This window comes from Empidonax traillii, unplaced genomic scaffold, assembly GCF_003031625.1.
Source record: "Empidonax traillii isolate 1590-97213 ecotype Southwest subspecies unplaced genomic scaffold, ASM303162v1 scaffold176:size2985712, whole genome shotgun sequence".
NCBI lineage: Eukaryota > Metazoa > Chordata > Aves > Passeriformes > Tyrannidae > Empidonax > Empidonax traillii.
This window is the reverse complement of record NW_020955369.1, coordinates 150,072-166,393: the sequence shown is the minus strand read 5'-3', so window position 1 is coordinate 166,393 and position 16,322 is coordinate 150,072. Positions and strand designations below refer to the sequence as shown.

Sequence of the window (16,322 nt, the reverse complement as noted above, 5' to 3'; positions counted from 1 at the left end):
TCCAACCTAAAATATTGGGGGTTTTTATGCTTAAGTGCTTATTGAACCAAGAGACAGTCATTACTGAAGGATAGATTTTTTTTTTTTTTAATTTACATTTTCTCTTTAACTGTGCTGGATTTGTAATTACTAACTACACATCAGCTACCAAAAACTTTCAGATATGAACACACATTTTCAATTGAGTATAAGTCTGACAAGTGCTGTTACTAATGCTGAATTTATTTATAGGGAAAGAATCACCTTGGGGGTGATCTTTAGCCAGAGGTTTGGGGTGGTTTTCTTTAATCATTTAAAAAAATTTGAATAGTGAAAAAGTTTGTTGTCATTATTGTCGCTATTCCTGGTTATCACCATTGTGGTACCAAAACAAAAGGACTGCAAGTACATCTCTACTTGCAATCAGAAAACTGATGTTTGGCACATATGTAGTAAGTAGATGCTGCTTGTATTCCAAAGGGGGAAAGAAACCCCTGAGCCCATTGTAAGACAGGAGACAGAATTTTCTCTTGTGGACACAACAGAGAAAATAAAGAGCTGTTCTGAACAGTACAGAAAATCAAATTGAAGATACAATCACAACTAATGAGCACCTGCCACTGGATTAAATGATCTTGAGTAAAACTTAGATTGCTTCACAAACTGAAAAGTAAAATAGGGTGTCATTAAGGTTGCACAGCTGGTATTTCCTTATTTAGCAACATTTTCCTAATTTTCTAAAATTTAAAACCTTAAAGTTCTACTAAATATTTTCCAACATATTTTTACCTGCCATAAACTTGTCTCTGCTCTTACTTTTTAATAAAGCAGGACAGGACACTACTACAGGTACGTATAAAAGCAGAAAAGGGAAAATTTCCATATAATTTTCCTACTCTACTTAGACATTTGAAGAACTCTTTACCAGCTATAAATTTATTATCTTAGCAAGTCATTCTAACATTGTAGATAAGTAGACAAGATAGGAATGAGGGCGCAGAGAATGATCGACTGTGAGCTCTCCAAACATATTGTGATGGAGATAATGAGAAGCCTTGAGAAATTTTAGAAGCTAAATATACATTATAAGTGACAAGTTAGCTTTTATCCTCTACGTCACAATGCCAGTGGGATAAAGAGACAAATTTGGATCACTTATCTTTTTTTGCCAACTGATAGTAGCTTCAGCTGGAAACTACATAAATTTCCTCCATTAAGTGAGAGAAATTTTAGGTCTGCTCCAATTTAAATTCTTCTGTGCTTTGCATTTTGAGGTTATCAAGTACTTTGAATGTGATCCTTTTCTTTTGGCCCTCCTCTTCCCATCAAAGTCCAAAGAGGACGAGTTAAACCAATATTATAGGGATTATGTGACAGCAGGGCCAGGCAGTTCTGGGCAGTGACCCAAAACCTCTGTAATGAGAAAGGAAAAGAGGTAGAGAATAACGTCCTTGGGTTGTCATGTATCTCCTGAGATGAAAAAACAGTACAGCTTGTGGTTCTCCTCATGAGTATTTCATAATTGTATGTTTAAAAACAATGAGAGCAAGATTATTTCACAATATTTTGTTCAATCTGTGGGAATATACAGAAGATTTTGAAATCCTGGCTTCTTACAGACAAGTACGAGGGAAAAAGTGAACTCAGACATTTGCAAATTAAATTCATAGGTATAGACTGAGCAGCCTAAAATTGTAATTTAAACTGTATTAAAATGATAAATATGTCTTCACAAATTGAATTTAATATTCTGCTGACATTAGTACTTAAATATCAGATAAGTAAATTTGTTCCTTTTAATGTAGTAATTTTGAAATGGATTTGAGGTTTTATGATTGACAGTGTAAAATGTTACCAGTTTTTAACATTGTCACATATTTTGAAATGCTAATATTAAACTGTCTGCAAGACTGAGGTCCTAAAATATTCTATGCTGAACTTATGCCTTAAATCCAAATTGGTGGCACAGAAACTTTAAAAGGGTAATGATTACTCTGTGATACAGCAGTATATCTCTAAGGAACAGTATTTTTAAAATGTTCTGATTTACAACCTTTTGAGTCTAAGGCTGGCTTCTTCCCTAATGAGATTTTATTTGTTGCCTTTCTTGTTTCCAGAGTTTTGACAAGTTCCTAACATTTAAAAATTATTCACAAATCAAAGTATTTACATATTGCAACTTCAAATGCGATCCTTCATTTATTGCAGTAGGGTTATTAGAATATAAATTGCTGTCTCTCTAAATGGGAAAAATATTGCCCAGAAATAGACACATATACTGCATACATTGGAAATAAAATATAACTTCTGAGTGGTTCTATGAGGTGGACAAAACATACTATTACCAAACAACAAAATAACATTCCGTTTCATTTTCTGATGAAAGCACAGGGCCACCAAGCACTGATGAAAAGAAATAAGACAGGCATATGAAAAAAAGGATATCTCAAAAATAGATATAGTGCTTTAAGTACATATGTAACCTTATAAACAGTTTCCTGGGTGCAGGTTTCCATCATGCAATCCTTATTCACTGATTTTAATAGCTCCATTCAAATGCTTGTGCAACTGTAAAGTTAACTAATTACGCCTAACAAAACACTTTTTTTTTTTTTAAGATGTAATAGAGAGTCATATACAATTTGTGATTTTCTAATAGTCTCCAATCTTCTACACTTTGTCCACTATGATTTCTGATTGCTCATTTCTTCAGAATTTTTAAGAGCAAAGGAAAAAGTAGTATTACTTTTAAGAAACAATTTGAACAAGATCAAGGCAAGTGCAGCTTCTGAGGTTTATAATGACTTCACTGAAATCTTTGCTACATCTAGAGCTTATTTACACTTACCATATTTATTTATTTACTTATTACGATTACTTCATCTTTTCCATTTCTCCAGGCATGTAAGGCTTTCCTTTGATATTTATCAGGCTTAATATGTAAGTGATGGAAACTCACAGGGAAAAACCTTTTCCTTTTAATGCCATTGATAACATCCTAATAAAGCTGATGGTGTCAATTATGAAGTGTAATGATCTACCAACTTGGCCTGTTTAGAATCAGCAGCCATATAGAAGCTGTATGCTTGAGAACCATACTAAGTTTAGATTTTTCACATAAACTAGGTCAAGAAACTGAGGTAGGAATATCCATTTTTGTTCATTTTCATATGTTCTAAAGTAATGAGAAACTGTAGTAGTAATTCTTGACATCACAGCCCCATTATGTTGTATGATATTAACAGTTCTTTACATTTATTTAACGTTTAACATTTTTGTGGAGGCAATTTTCAGTGCATATTTTATATTCATAAAATTTTAAATATAATATGTCTTAGGTGCCTTATAATACAAGCAAAGTAAATCTCAATGAGAATGTTTCTGAGAGCATTACAATTGAAAATGTATACAATGTACTAAAAGCTAATTCTGTGAAAAATACTGGAAGCACTGCAGTGTCTGTAAGTTTCTGTTTTCAAAAACAGTGAGAAAGGCAAGGAAAAAAGTCTGGATTCAAAGTAGTTAATTTTAATTTGTGAAACAATTACTTTTTTTTTTGTCTTTTTCATATATCACTGCCATTTTGCTCCACTGATTTCTTTCATGCATGCAGCACTTGCTGTCATCTCTGCTTTTTCCCTGAAGAACCTGTGCATGGTGTAACTGTAATGTCCCTCAGCATCTTTCCAAACACAATGTCAAGAAATGTATGTAACTTTGTGCATCTTTCATCTGTTGTTCAAAGTTCATTTTAGTTTATGCAACTTCTGTCTTCATTTTTGTAATAAAGAAAACTGACTTAAAGCATTTCAATCTGTATTTTCTTTATTACTGATAAATGCTGGTTTTTTCCCTGTATTATCTGCATTATGTGTTTTGTAACTGAAGAAGTTTTTTAGCATTGTATCAAAATTTTTATTTCAACAGTGTTTTATCCAGTAGTGAGTATGAAACACCCACACACAAAAAAATCCAAACCAAAACAAAACCAAAAAATCCCAAGCATCACAACCCCCCCAAAACCCACTAAAATTAGAATTCCTGAATTTTACAATTGGTTCATATTAGGTGGCTGCCACGCTACCGCACTAACGGAGCAAGTATGTGAAATGTCTGTGCAAATATGCAGCCTGAGCACATAACCCATACTGATTTAATCTCCCTGCTTGAAGCAGTTGTATCCCCAAAGGCAGATGTTTTACTACTGAGATAAACTATATTGGCACATGACTCCCCTGTGCCAAGCAGGGCTCTGCTGGCAGTTGCAATTGGAGCAGTGGGACTGTTTCAAGTAAAAACATCCACTATATTTTGGCAACACTCATAATATTAATGCTCTTTTTGTAGCTAATGATACACAATAATTATATACTTAAATTATTCCAAGTATTGCTTCTCAAAACTGTTGTCTTTGAATTTACATTTGTCCTAAGGAAAACGCTGTCAAACCTGAAATACTTTATCAATTCAAATGCAATCCCAAGATGGCTTGACTCTTTTTCAGGTCTCCTGGCTACAGTGCTCTGCTTGCAGCTGTCATCTACTATAAAGATGCAAAAATCTCTCAGGTCTCTGTGGTATGCTCACAGTATGATTTTGAATTCTCCTTAATAAAGCAATTAAAATAATTTATCCTTTTATGTAATAGCAGTACCGAAACCACACATAAGTGTGTGTTCTCAATACCCATGTCAATCTTAATTAATCTGCAGAGGTTCTTAGAAATTCCTCCAAGAGACACGCTCAGTAAATCTGCTGTCAGTTGGAATGGAGGAATCTGGGACACAAGAATTTGCTTCCCCAAGGCCTTCTAAAACCTGGGTGCAGGTCTGATGCCATAAACCCCACAGAGTTGCCGTGGTCCTGCAGCCTTTCCCCCTCAGTGCACAGGAGTGCTGGGATCTCTCTGCCCTCTCTTCTCTGGGGCTTCCCATGGAAGGAGGGGGTGGTAAACACATACTCTTTAGTACAGTGACTGAGCAAATACATGAAAAAAGGGGCTGTAATTACCTGATAACTCTTTAGGCATATTAGAAATGCCTCTGAAGGCTACTTAGGGATAGTTTGATGACGCCAGGAATATTGTTTTTTAAAAATTTGCTTAAAAAGTAATAAACGACAACTCCAGAGAATATTTTCACAACACAGCATACTTTTGCTAGTAAATGAGGCCTCCTTTCTTTTCTCTTGTTATCCCTCAGTGGCCACGGACAAGACATTGGCAGGAAAACTTGAGCTGTTATTTACTTTACTATTCTTTCCTTTAGCTATTTTATTAATGTCTATTAAGACACCTTCCAATGAGAAATCATGTAAAGGGCCATTAGAGTAAATGAGAACTCAAGTCCTACTTACTTTGTATCCTGAGAGAGTCATAATACAATAAGTTTTCCTGTAAAACTTAAATGAAAAGAGTAATTTCAGAAAATTTGTTGGCAAGAGGATCTCAATCATAATGAAGAGAAACTCCCTCACTCAGACAAGTATCAGAACGTTGCAACATTTCTGATAGATATCATTTTAGACAAACTTATTTTTGTAGATCACTTCTGTGTAAGTGGTAATCCTGGTGGCACCACAGATTCCTTCAACTGTGAGTGCCCATCTCTCCTGTGTGTTGTTGTCTCTTCACTCTCTTCTTTACAGCTACTCTTGCTGCCAGTGAAAAGCACTGAAACTCCACTGCAATCCAGCTCAGATTTCATTGGAAATGGGGGACAGTGAATATCTGTCACTGTGGGTGGAAGAAAGTTAGAGGAAACCACCACTTTAGAGTAGTTGCCTCAGAGTCCATAATACCATCCCCTTATTTTTCAAAGCTGTGTGTCAAGTGTGTCTGTCAGAACATATTACTCAGTCGTGCAGTGCAGAGCACACACATCCTCATGTGCTTATACACTGCCCTCAGCTGTATCTGTCCCAGCAGAGTCATAGGAAAAATCACTGGGGGAGAAAGAGCATTAAAATTAATGTCGATTATAGCCTTGTTAGCATCTTTTTGTATTAAGGAATGGGATAGAAAAGAATAATACTTACTGTCACCTTCTCTTTTGCATCGAGCATTCCCCCGGTGAATGTTGCACAGAATCATAATAATTTTTTACAAGTTGATGTTTCAAATGTAGTGATTTGTTTATTTCATTTGAAGGTAGATATGTAGCTGCTGGGCACTTACCTGGCTCAAAAGCTCAGTTTATTGGTATAAATTGCTAAAAGCAGGTCCTGGTCTTTATTCCTTTTCGCCTGCCGTGATTTTTATCTCAGTAAGGAACTGGAGTGTTTAGTAATAGGAAGCTCCTGTACAAAGGTAAGGTATGGTTCCTCTTCTATTTTATAGTCTTACAGCATCATGCCAATCTAACCGAAAAAGCTGGGTACACGCTACCTTAACATGCTACTCAAAATAGAGTTCATTCTTCATTTGATGGGTGTCACACACTCCTTGCATCTTGGTCAGCCAACTTAAAGGAGCTGGAGCACACAACAGCTCTGTTCAAAGCCCTCTTGGAGATTTCGTGTTGGAAAATGAAGGAGGGAGATGCTTTGACAGGCAGTGAGCAAAGCTGTGCAAATCCCACAGTTTAGATATTTTCAGTACAAGGAAATGCAAAGCACTAAAAGGCAGTGAAATATAGGCATCAGATATAACAAAAAGCCATCATTTGAATATTTGCAATTCTCTGCCTCTGATACCTCATAGTGTTGTATACATATTGTATATATTTTTATATCTGGGATGGATCTGTGCTACAGATTTATGTTACTTATCTGGAATTCTGTAATATTTCTGATAAAGTCTTTTGGTTTTGCCATTGTTATTGTTCTCATGATAGGCTTGTTTTCCAGATGTGAATCCATTTGGTTTGGTTTTTTTTTCCCTGTCTCTAGAACTTTAGCTTGGCAGAGCTTGTTCTAGCAATGGTCTTAGCCTTCCACTGCTATACTATTAACTGGTAGAAAACAGCTCTTTAATTTTTTGGTACTGCATTATGATTCTTTGGATGCTTATCAATGGATACAAAATTTTAAGATCTATGTTTTCTGTCTTGTTAGAGGTTTTGAATCAGTATATGCATCTTGTAAGCCTTTCAGTCTAAGTTCCAGGTCAGATATAAAATCCAAGACAATATTCACAGGCAGCGCATAAATAACTCATGGTTGGGCACTTTTAGTCAGTACAATAGTGCAGTTCAAGAAGATGACAAGCAAGAGTATGTTTTTTCTTCCTGCCATGACCCAGTGCAGTATGTTCAAATTCCTCCTCTAGTTCATAATTTTTAACTACTTCAGCTTGAGAGCACTTCTTACTTTGCCTTCTGACTGACCTGACAGGACAACATGCATGATATCCCTGCACTCATACATATGTAGCAGCCAGGTGCCTCCCTATGAGCTAGGAAAGTGTTTTATATCATTGTCATTTTTCCTTAAAAAATTAAATGACTGTAAAAGGGTAAGGGATGCGTAGAATCATCTATTTTTCATCTTAACTTTAATCCACGTCTGCTAAGGAGGAGGGGAAGGGAAGAAAGGCACAAGAAGGTGCTAACTAGCTTTTTCCCCCTCAACAAAACTTAAAATCACTGAATATCTGAAAGGGACCTCTGGAGTTCATCTTGTCCAACCTCCCTGCTCAAGCAGACTAGTTATTATAATGCTTGCAATTATTATTTTATTGAACCAGCAACTGAATATATAAAATGTGATTCTGTGAGAGTACAGAGAAATTCTGTCACCTCAAAGGACATACATTCATGAAAGAACAACCTGAACATCCCAGCGTTGCCTGTTTAGTTCCTGTCACTTTGTGCAGAAGCAATTGCTTTAGCTTTCCGTGTAGGAAGTTTTCTATGTATACCTGTGCACTGGAACAGGTTTCCCAGAGAAGTTATGGATGCCCCATCCCTGGGGCAGTGTTCAAGGACAGGTTAGATGGAGCTCTGAGCAGCCTGGCCTAGTGGAAGGTGTTCCTGACTGTGGCAAGGGTTTGGAAAAGGATAATCTTTCAGGTCCCTTCCAACACCATTCTGTGATTCTGTATGCATGTACAGATGGTGACTCTCTCTTTAGACCTGCTTCCCTTTAGAGTGTCTGATAGAAACTCCTTAAAGGAATTCAGTCTGAATTTGGATTTGAAGGGCCAGAAAATTTATCTTTCTCCATTGCTCTTTCCCATCAAATAATGATTTCTGCAAAAATGTTCAATTATTTTATTAGACATTGTTAGAAATATTCAACAAGTGAAAACCTGAACATTTCCAATACTTTCCATGTCATTTATATAAACTTGCTTCAGGGTTTTTTTTTTATTACATTTTTTTTATTACATTTCTGAAAATTTTTTAATCTTATTTCCATAAGTGTTCATTGATAAGCACTTTTTCAAAGAAGTGGATGAATGAAGTGACTTTAAGGTTGTCAGTTTCCTTCATTGTCATGGCAAGGTGGATTATACTACTTATGTCACATTCCCTGTAACAAAAAGCATGTCATTTTAAATTTAGCATATTTTTGACAAACTGTAATTAAAATTCATTCAGAACTCTGGAACTTACACTTTTTTCTTCCAGGCAGTGTTTTAAAAGGCTCCCTGTGGTTAGACTATTAAGTCAGGTATACAATACTTCTTTTCAAAAAACTGCTAAGAACCACTTCTCTTACATTAACATCGAATTTTTATGATTTAAAATAAGTTTGTTTTCAACTACAAAAAAAAAGTGCATAATGCATAAATACTTTGTTATTGTAGAGCACAAAGTAGAACTAGTATTTTGAGTCCATTTAGTATGTACGGGAACACTAAAAACCACCAAACGTGTAAAATAATTTTTTTAATATAACTTTTGGTTTGCATTGTTTAGGAATTGTTGCAGTAAAGTTAATCCAAATTTAATTTAAGGCAAAACTTTTTGATAACAAAGGTCCTTTTCAGACTTGGTAGAAAGGCTATATGTAGACTGACATTAATATGACTTCCAGTCATAGAATTAGAACTGCTGTCAATGTCATAACATTGTATCATTACAACATAAAGTTATAAGAAAAAAACTGACATTTTTTTGAAACCATAGATACATTAGAATATGATTTTTGAAAGCAGTTGGGAGAGGCCTAAACCTGCTTTAATAGTAATTGGCATTAGTTTTACAAGTAACTTTTGTGGGAGCAGATAGAAAAGTACAAAGTCTTAAGAAACAACAAAATTAAGCCACCAATGAACTTTTAAAACATTAATTTCATATGTTTTCATTAAGATAAAAAATAAACCATAACAGAGATACTTTAAAACACAAGACAATCCAGAAGAAGAAAGTAAATGAGGATCCTCGGACAGGTGAGAAGGGTGATGACAGCCATGCTCCTCACCCCAGCACAGGATGTGGCCACATTCCTGTTACTCAGAAATCAGACTTATGAAGCAGAAATCTATATGAACAAATGGGTTTCAAGTAGTAAAAATAGTACTTGAGAGAGGTAGGGCAGTGGTAAGAATGGGGAATGCTGTATGTAAAGGGAAATACCTATAATGAAGAGATTAAAAAAAATATGTAACAGTCAAATACTTAGGTGTCACATATACCAAGAAGATCAAAAATGAAAAACAGAGTCTCCCCCTCAACTACGGAAAGTATTATACAAAGGAGCAATATTGCTACTGTAAACATTTCCTTCACTTCACAGTGAAAATACTGTGTAGGCTTTTCTGCCACTGAGTCATTTGGGATGGGGAGCTTGCCACTTCATGATGTTCCAGTAACACTGGAAATGCTGGTCACGGCAGTGAAAAATGTATCTGCCCATAGTAAAGAACTCTTAACAGTGCATTAAAAATAAAGAAAAATTCTAAAAATGAACCAGAAAAAACTCAAGAATTAATCCCTTTTAAAATATGGATTAAAAGACCCTACTTTTTCTCCCCCACATTCTCTTTAGTGGTCAAGAATGTACAGAGATGAAAACTTCACAGTATAGGGTCTCTAAAACTGATCTCTACAGAATTTAGTGGTATTTTGTCAGTTGAAACGTGAGCTTTTCAGTAAATTGGAATTGAATATCTACTTACACCTTCCTGACAATTCAGACCCGTAAATAAAAACGACTGAAGGTTACAAAACAAGTCATCGAATAGGTGGGTGGATGCATGGATAAAGTAAGTTCTGGAAGATGTAGCAGAAATTTTAATATTTACTTAGGAATACTGAGGTTAAAAAAAGGAAAGAAAAAGAATTCATGTGAAATGTCAAACTTCCAACACTGCTGATGGAGCAATGCCTAAATGTTACTTCATTTCATTATTTTTGTAATTTATGTAGTGTTTTTTAAGTCTTTCTGAAGAAAGCAAAATAACTTTGAAGTAATATCTGTCTGTTTTTCTGTCTATCCATCCATGTAAATATATACAATGAATTCTGGCTTATTGCACAATAACATTCCGAAGAACACTTCTATAATAACAACCCATATAATAGACAATGAAATCAATTGCGTAAGAAGTAAAAAGCTCCCCTTCTTTTGAAAACAGTTTTTACTTTTCCATTTTAGAGTCCTACATAAAGACTAGACTAAGAATGTAGATTTATTTATTGAGAAGCAAAAAACCCAGTTCCACTGGAGTTTGCTCCAGGACAGAGTATCACACAAGGCAGTTGTCACTGGCCAATTTCCAAGCTAGGTGACAACCTCTTGAATTACCTGGTGCACGAACCACTGCTGAGCTGGTTGTTTCTCCCCTAGTTTATTGATCAGATACAAATTCTGTCCTGTATAAGGGTCATCTGAGTTTATAGACACAGTGGTGGTTGTTCTCCTGAGAATCACACTGTTCAAAAGAGTTTATAGTATTGGTGTCTGTTACAGAAATATCAATCAAATTTAAAAAAATAAATATTTTTTTCTGAGTTTTGTAATGAGGTAAAATTAACTAAGCATCAACTCTCATAAAACAAACACAGAAAGCAAGATCAAGTGCGGAATAATGTTAATTTTGAAGTGAATGATTGCATTTTCAAGGTACAAGACTAAACCAAATGAGGTCCTAACCCTATAATGATTTAATGATATGCATATTTTCCTCATACTAATTTATTTAAGACTAACTGTGTGCAACTGTTTGTAGATTAAATAGCTTGAATTAACTTGATTGAATACTTTTTTACTCTAATTCAAAAAATGACCTTTACAAGAATAAATACTCTTTTGGCACTCTCTTAAATCTTTCAGTAATTAGAATCAGAGAATCATAATTATATTTGAAAGGTAGAAAATGACAACTTGTATCAAGCATTATTATGCTGAGCATTTAAAAGTTTTTTTAGGCTGCTTACTGATACTCTCAGTCTTGGAATGGTAAGATGAGATACTATTTGTTATTTAATAATGCCATTAATGCTCTTTGACCTTATTGGAATTTTGGCAGTGCGGAAGTATTATATAGAAGAAATGGGTTTTTATGTGATTTTAATCAGGTAGTATACAATCTTCAGGGCTGTTTATTCCCATTAATTTCTGAATGGTTAATTTCTAAACACCCTTTAGTCTCCTGATCAACAGCTTTAAACCTTTAGAAAATGCTGGTTTAGGATTATTTTATTAATAAGTGTTAATTTTCTTTCCTTCAAGACACTCTTTTTAATGGTCTTGGACTTGGTGCTGTCATTGGCCTGGGAGTGGCAGCACTTTTATTAATCCTGGTTGTGACTGATGTCAGCTGCTTCTTTGTACGACAATGTGGATTGCTAATGTGCATCACCAGGAGGATCTGTGGGAAAAAGAGTGGTTCAAGTGGAAAAAGTAAAGAACTGGAAGAAGGAAAGGCTGCTTACTTGTGAGTATTTATCACATATGGTAGAAACATCATTAAAAGCGAAAGTTGGCTGTCCAGTTTATATTGACTTTATGGCCCTTTTGTGGTGTGGCAAAGGGAATTAATAAAATGTTTCTATTACTTGGAAAAGGGTTGCTCTGAAATGTGCAGAATTGTTTATTGCCCTTAAAAGAAAAATTGAGACACAGACAAGGAATTTACCGTACCTCACTTTAGGATGACCTCTTTGTCCAGCTTCACACAAAGGAAATCAATTGTAATTCAGTACTAGTTACAGACACACATTTGGTTCGTGAGGAACGGGTAACAGATCATTGTAACTCCATTTCTGCAAATCCATCTTTGAGCTGCTAATACCCAAAACCTCAGCATATGGTTGTGACAGTGCCAGTAAATCTGTTATAAAAAAAATCCATGAAAGAATTTTTCTCCTCAGATATAGCACTTGATGGAAAAATCTTTTTTCTTGCCCATAGACTTTAAGAATGAAAGGTATTGTTGATTTTTTTGAAGTAGGAATGCTGAGTTAGATGTGGGTGAAATGGTGGTGAGTGTGATTGTTCTTTATAACAATAGTCAATGATTCCTAACATGAGTGGGAAATAAACAATCCTGATTGTCACAAATACCCTTCTGTAGTGGCTACTCCATCAGACAAAGGTGAATGAACTGATCATTTATGTGCAAATATCCACACTTAATTAAGAGTGGATACTGAGATCTCTGGCAAAACAGTTCAAGTACTAACTGCATAAAATAACCAGAGATCAAGCCTTTACAGGGTTTTCAATATGTAACCTGGAGAGAGAATTACTTATGGTCCTCTATTTTAAGCAGTTCCAATTTTTTAATAAAAAATGCCTAATTTCCTGATTAAGTTTATCTGGTAGACAATTTATGCATACACTGTAATATATGTGAGAACACTGTGTGGTTGAATAATATTTGCTGGTCCAGTTCCTCTGTGCCTCTCCCAGTAGTCAGGCATAGCAGTTTATTGTCCTGCAGCTTCCTAGATCGCATTCTTCCCCAGGTGCCTGTAAGAGCAGAGTAGATTTTGCAGCCTTCATTATCCACAGCTGTAACAGGCTCTTCCATTGCCAGTAGTGGAGGTATGAAAGCCTTTTTTGGTTTTAATTCTGGCTCCAGGGTTTCAGACTGTATCTTGCTTAGGTAACTTGACTGCACATCTTGGTTGGGTTCTTCTTGAAAGAGGTTCCCTTTTGGAAACAGCTCCATAGAGCAAAAACAGTTGTAAGCACGCAGAGACTACTCCCATCAAATAAGGCTTCTGAATAGAAGTCATGCTATAAAATAACTGTTTCCTAGCTCTCCCCATCTTACAGCGAGAGAAAGACTAAGGATATTTTTTCTATTGTGTGAAGCTGGCCTGTCTGGATCAATAGAATCAAGATGTGAAGCTTCTGGCTCTGGCTCAGCTGTCCTTTCCCATTGAGCACAGCATTTCAGTTTATGCTTTAAATTCCCATTCGAGGAGTGACCAAGTACAAATTGGTGTACAGACCCTCCTGAATGGAAAGACCTTAGGGAAATAAAGCTGCAAATGTCACTTGACAGCAGTTTATACCTTGTTATCAACATCGTACCCAAATGCCATTCCGTGCCGTCCCAGGAAAGCATAAAGCTGGTCTCTTAATATTAATTCTTCCATGGCACGTATTTTAAAAGAACAACTATGTTATTTAACTGTATTTCTTTTCACTGCTGGAGTGGTCTTCAGTCAGTCAGGTCTTAAAATACTTGTGATGGTTCTTATTTTAGCCTGTTCTCTGCACTAATAAACTGTCAGGCTAAAATTTCAGGACAGACTTGAAGAATCAAAATTTGAATTTATTTCATGCTAGCTGCTATCCCTAAAATACACTGACATTTCCCTGTTTAAAATATGTCAGTTTGCATTCTGGATTTTTGAGCGGGTTTGTGTTAGGGTTCTTGGTTACACTTTGACTGTAGGATATATATATAATAGTAATTAATTATGTTCCATATGCAATAAATGTAGGTGATACAATTCATGTAACATACAGCCACCTAGAACAAAAATTACATAATGCATTTCCTACAAATCACTTTCTCTTCTGGGGAATTCTGAAATGTTACAGAGTTTACGCATTCTGCACATGTATTTGAACACTGCTCATGAATAACATATTTTTTAGGGTTTTTATCATGCAGTAATGTTTGTAAGACTGTAAATACACCGAAAAACCAAGCAGAACTTATCAGTCCCTCCACCAGTCCAACTTAAATCCATAATCTTTTCACAGATATGAAATAGCCATGAGTGCATCATCTTCCAAAATGAACTTTGTATCCATTTGTGTATCTTAAATGTCACTTGCAGAGGCGAATAATCACATAGAGGATGGGGGCTTTTGGGGTTGGTTTGTTTGGGCTTTTTTAATAGACGCAATCTTTAAGACTTCTACCCATTATTCTCCTCCAGTCAATTTCTGTATCTATGCTAACTCCTATTAACCTATGAAGATTTTCCTTAAGGATACCTAATGAGGACAGTAGAGTTTTCCTGATACTTCCTGTTGCAAAAACCTGTTTAACAGTTATCTTGTCAGAAATTGTGAGATATACGGAAATGTGAGATATGAATTAGAGAAGCATTTAGCCAGGTCTTTGCTGTGGCCCATAGCAGACTGACTGCTCTCTAGGATAATCAAGGGTCCAGAAAATGGTCTGTTAAATATAAAAGTGATAGTTCATCTGTAACTCAGTTACCCTCTGTTTCCAGACTGCAGTTGATGACGTTCCAGAATACAATTCCTGATCCGATAACAGGAATAGAGATGAAATATTTGCATAGAAGGAGGTTTTCTTTTTGAAAATAAATATATATTGGGTATACTTTGATCTGCTTTTTGAGAGTAAAATTATATGTCAGTTACTTAATACTTTTAGTAATTCTTGTTAATTAGCAAATATTGTTAATAATTCCGCAGCAGTGAGCAGTTATTTCCATGTCATGGTCACATTATTGAGAGCAACCGTGCAGAGAAGGACTTGGGGATTCTGGCTCATGAAAAGCTGAACGTGAGCCAACAATATGCTCTCAATGGCCCAGAAACCCCCCGTGTCCTGGGCTGCATCCAAAGCAGTGTGGGCAGCAGGGGAGGGAGGGGATTCTGCCCCTCTGCTCTGCTCTGGTGAGACCCCACCTGCAGTGCTGCCTCCAGCTCTGGGGTCCCAGCACAGGAAGGACATGGACCTGTTGGAGCGAGTCCAGAGGAGGCCACCAAGATGATCAGAGGGATGGAGCACCTCTACTATGAGGAAAGGCTGAGATTATTGGGGCTGATCAGCCTAGAGAAGAGAATGCTCTGGGAAGACCTTTGTTGTCCTTTCAGTACTTGAAGGGGGCTTACAAAAAGGCTGGGGACAGACGTTTTAGAATGCCATGTAGGGATAGGACAAGTGTAATGGTTTTAAAGTGAAAGAGAGAAGATTTAGAATGGATATGAGGAAGAACTTTTTTACAATGAAGATGGTGAAACACTGGAACAGGTTGCCCTGAAAGGTGGTGAATGTCCCATCGCAGGAAGAATTCAAGGTCAGGTTGGACAGGGCTCTGAGGAATCTGATTTGGTTGAAGATGTCCCTGCTCATTGCAGCGGGTTTGGACTAGATAACCTTTAAAGGACCCTTCCGACCCAAACTATTCTATAATTCTGTGATTACCAGCAAAACACAATCACAATACTCACTGCTCCATCTTCTTTACAATTCATTGTCTAATTAGCACAATGATTATTCATTTACTTATATGTGAGAGACTAGCATTTGTTCCTAAATTGGGGGAAATACGACACAGAAACAGTTTTTTCTACCAGTGAAAACAGAAGGGGTTAGATTTTTACCACACAAGGGCTCTTTAAACCACTCTGGCAGCTGGGGTTGTCACAATCTCTGGAGATTAAAGAACACTTCTGCAGTGTGTATACAAACATAATGACTCTTTAACACTGCCAGAAAAGTTCAAGTATAACTAGGCTTCAAATCCTATATTTATTATACTATGTTAGGGAAGTTTACATGTATTCCCACGAAGAGGCTGTTACCTTATTATTAGTCATAAACAAAATGCTCTTTTGAGATGCTAATTCATCATGTTTGCAGAGTTAGGTAAGTAACCATGGATACAGGATGCTTTGAAGACTTCAAGGAATTGGGAACACACTGTTAAGTGTGTCTTGGTGGTGTTAGTCACTGATAATTAGTTCTGCCTTTCTTATGCCAACTTCTGAGAGCAGGGATCTCGGTAATTCGTTATGTGCAATGTATGTGGTTGATGTGATGATAAGAGACTAAGACTCTTTTAATAATTTTTAGGAAAGATGGATCAAAAGAGCCAATAGTGGAAATGAGAACAGAGGATGAAAGAATTACCAATCATGAAGATGGGAGTCCAGTAAATGAGCCAAATGAGACAACTCCCCTCACAGAACCAGAGTAAGTAGGCTGATATTCCCTGGAGTTTCACACAAGC

At 36.2% G+C, this 16,322-nt stretch overlaps 1 protein-coding gene across 1 annotated transcript in view; it reads left to right on the top strand.

The window, feature by feature from the left end:
- The window catches only part of NCAM2 (neural cell adhesion molecule 2), a 279,510-nt gene that overhangs the window by 250,550 nt on the left and 12,638 nt on the right, over positions 1-16,322 (top strand). Inside the window, exons 16-17 of the mRNA XM_027886019.1 lie at positions 11,599-11,803; positions 16,166-16,285. Of these exons, the coding sequence (XP_027741820.1) occupies positions 11,599-11,803; positions 16,166-16,285 (325 nt within the window). The remainder of the gene's footprint in view (positions 1-11,598; positions 11,804-16,165; positions 16,286-16,322) is intronic.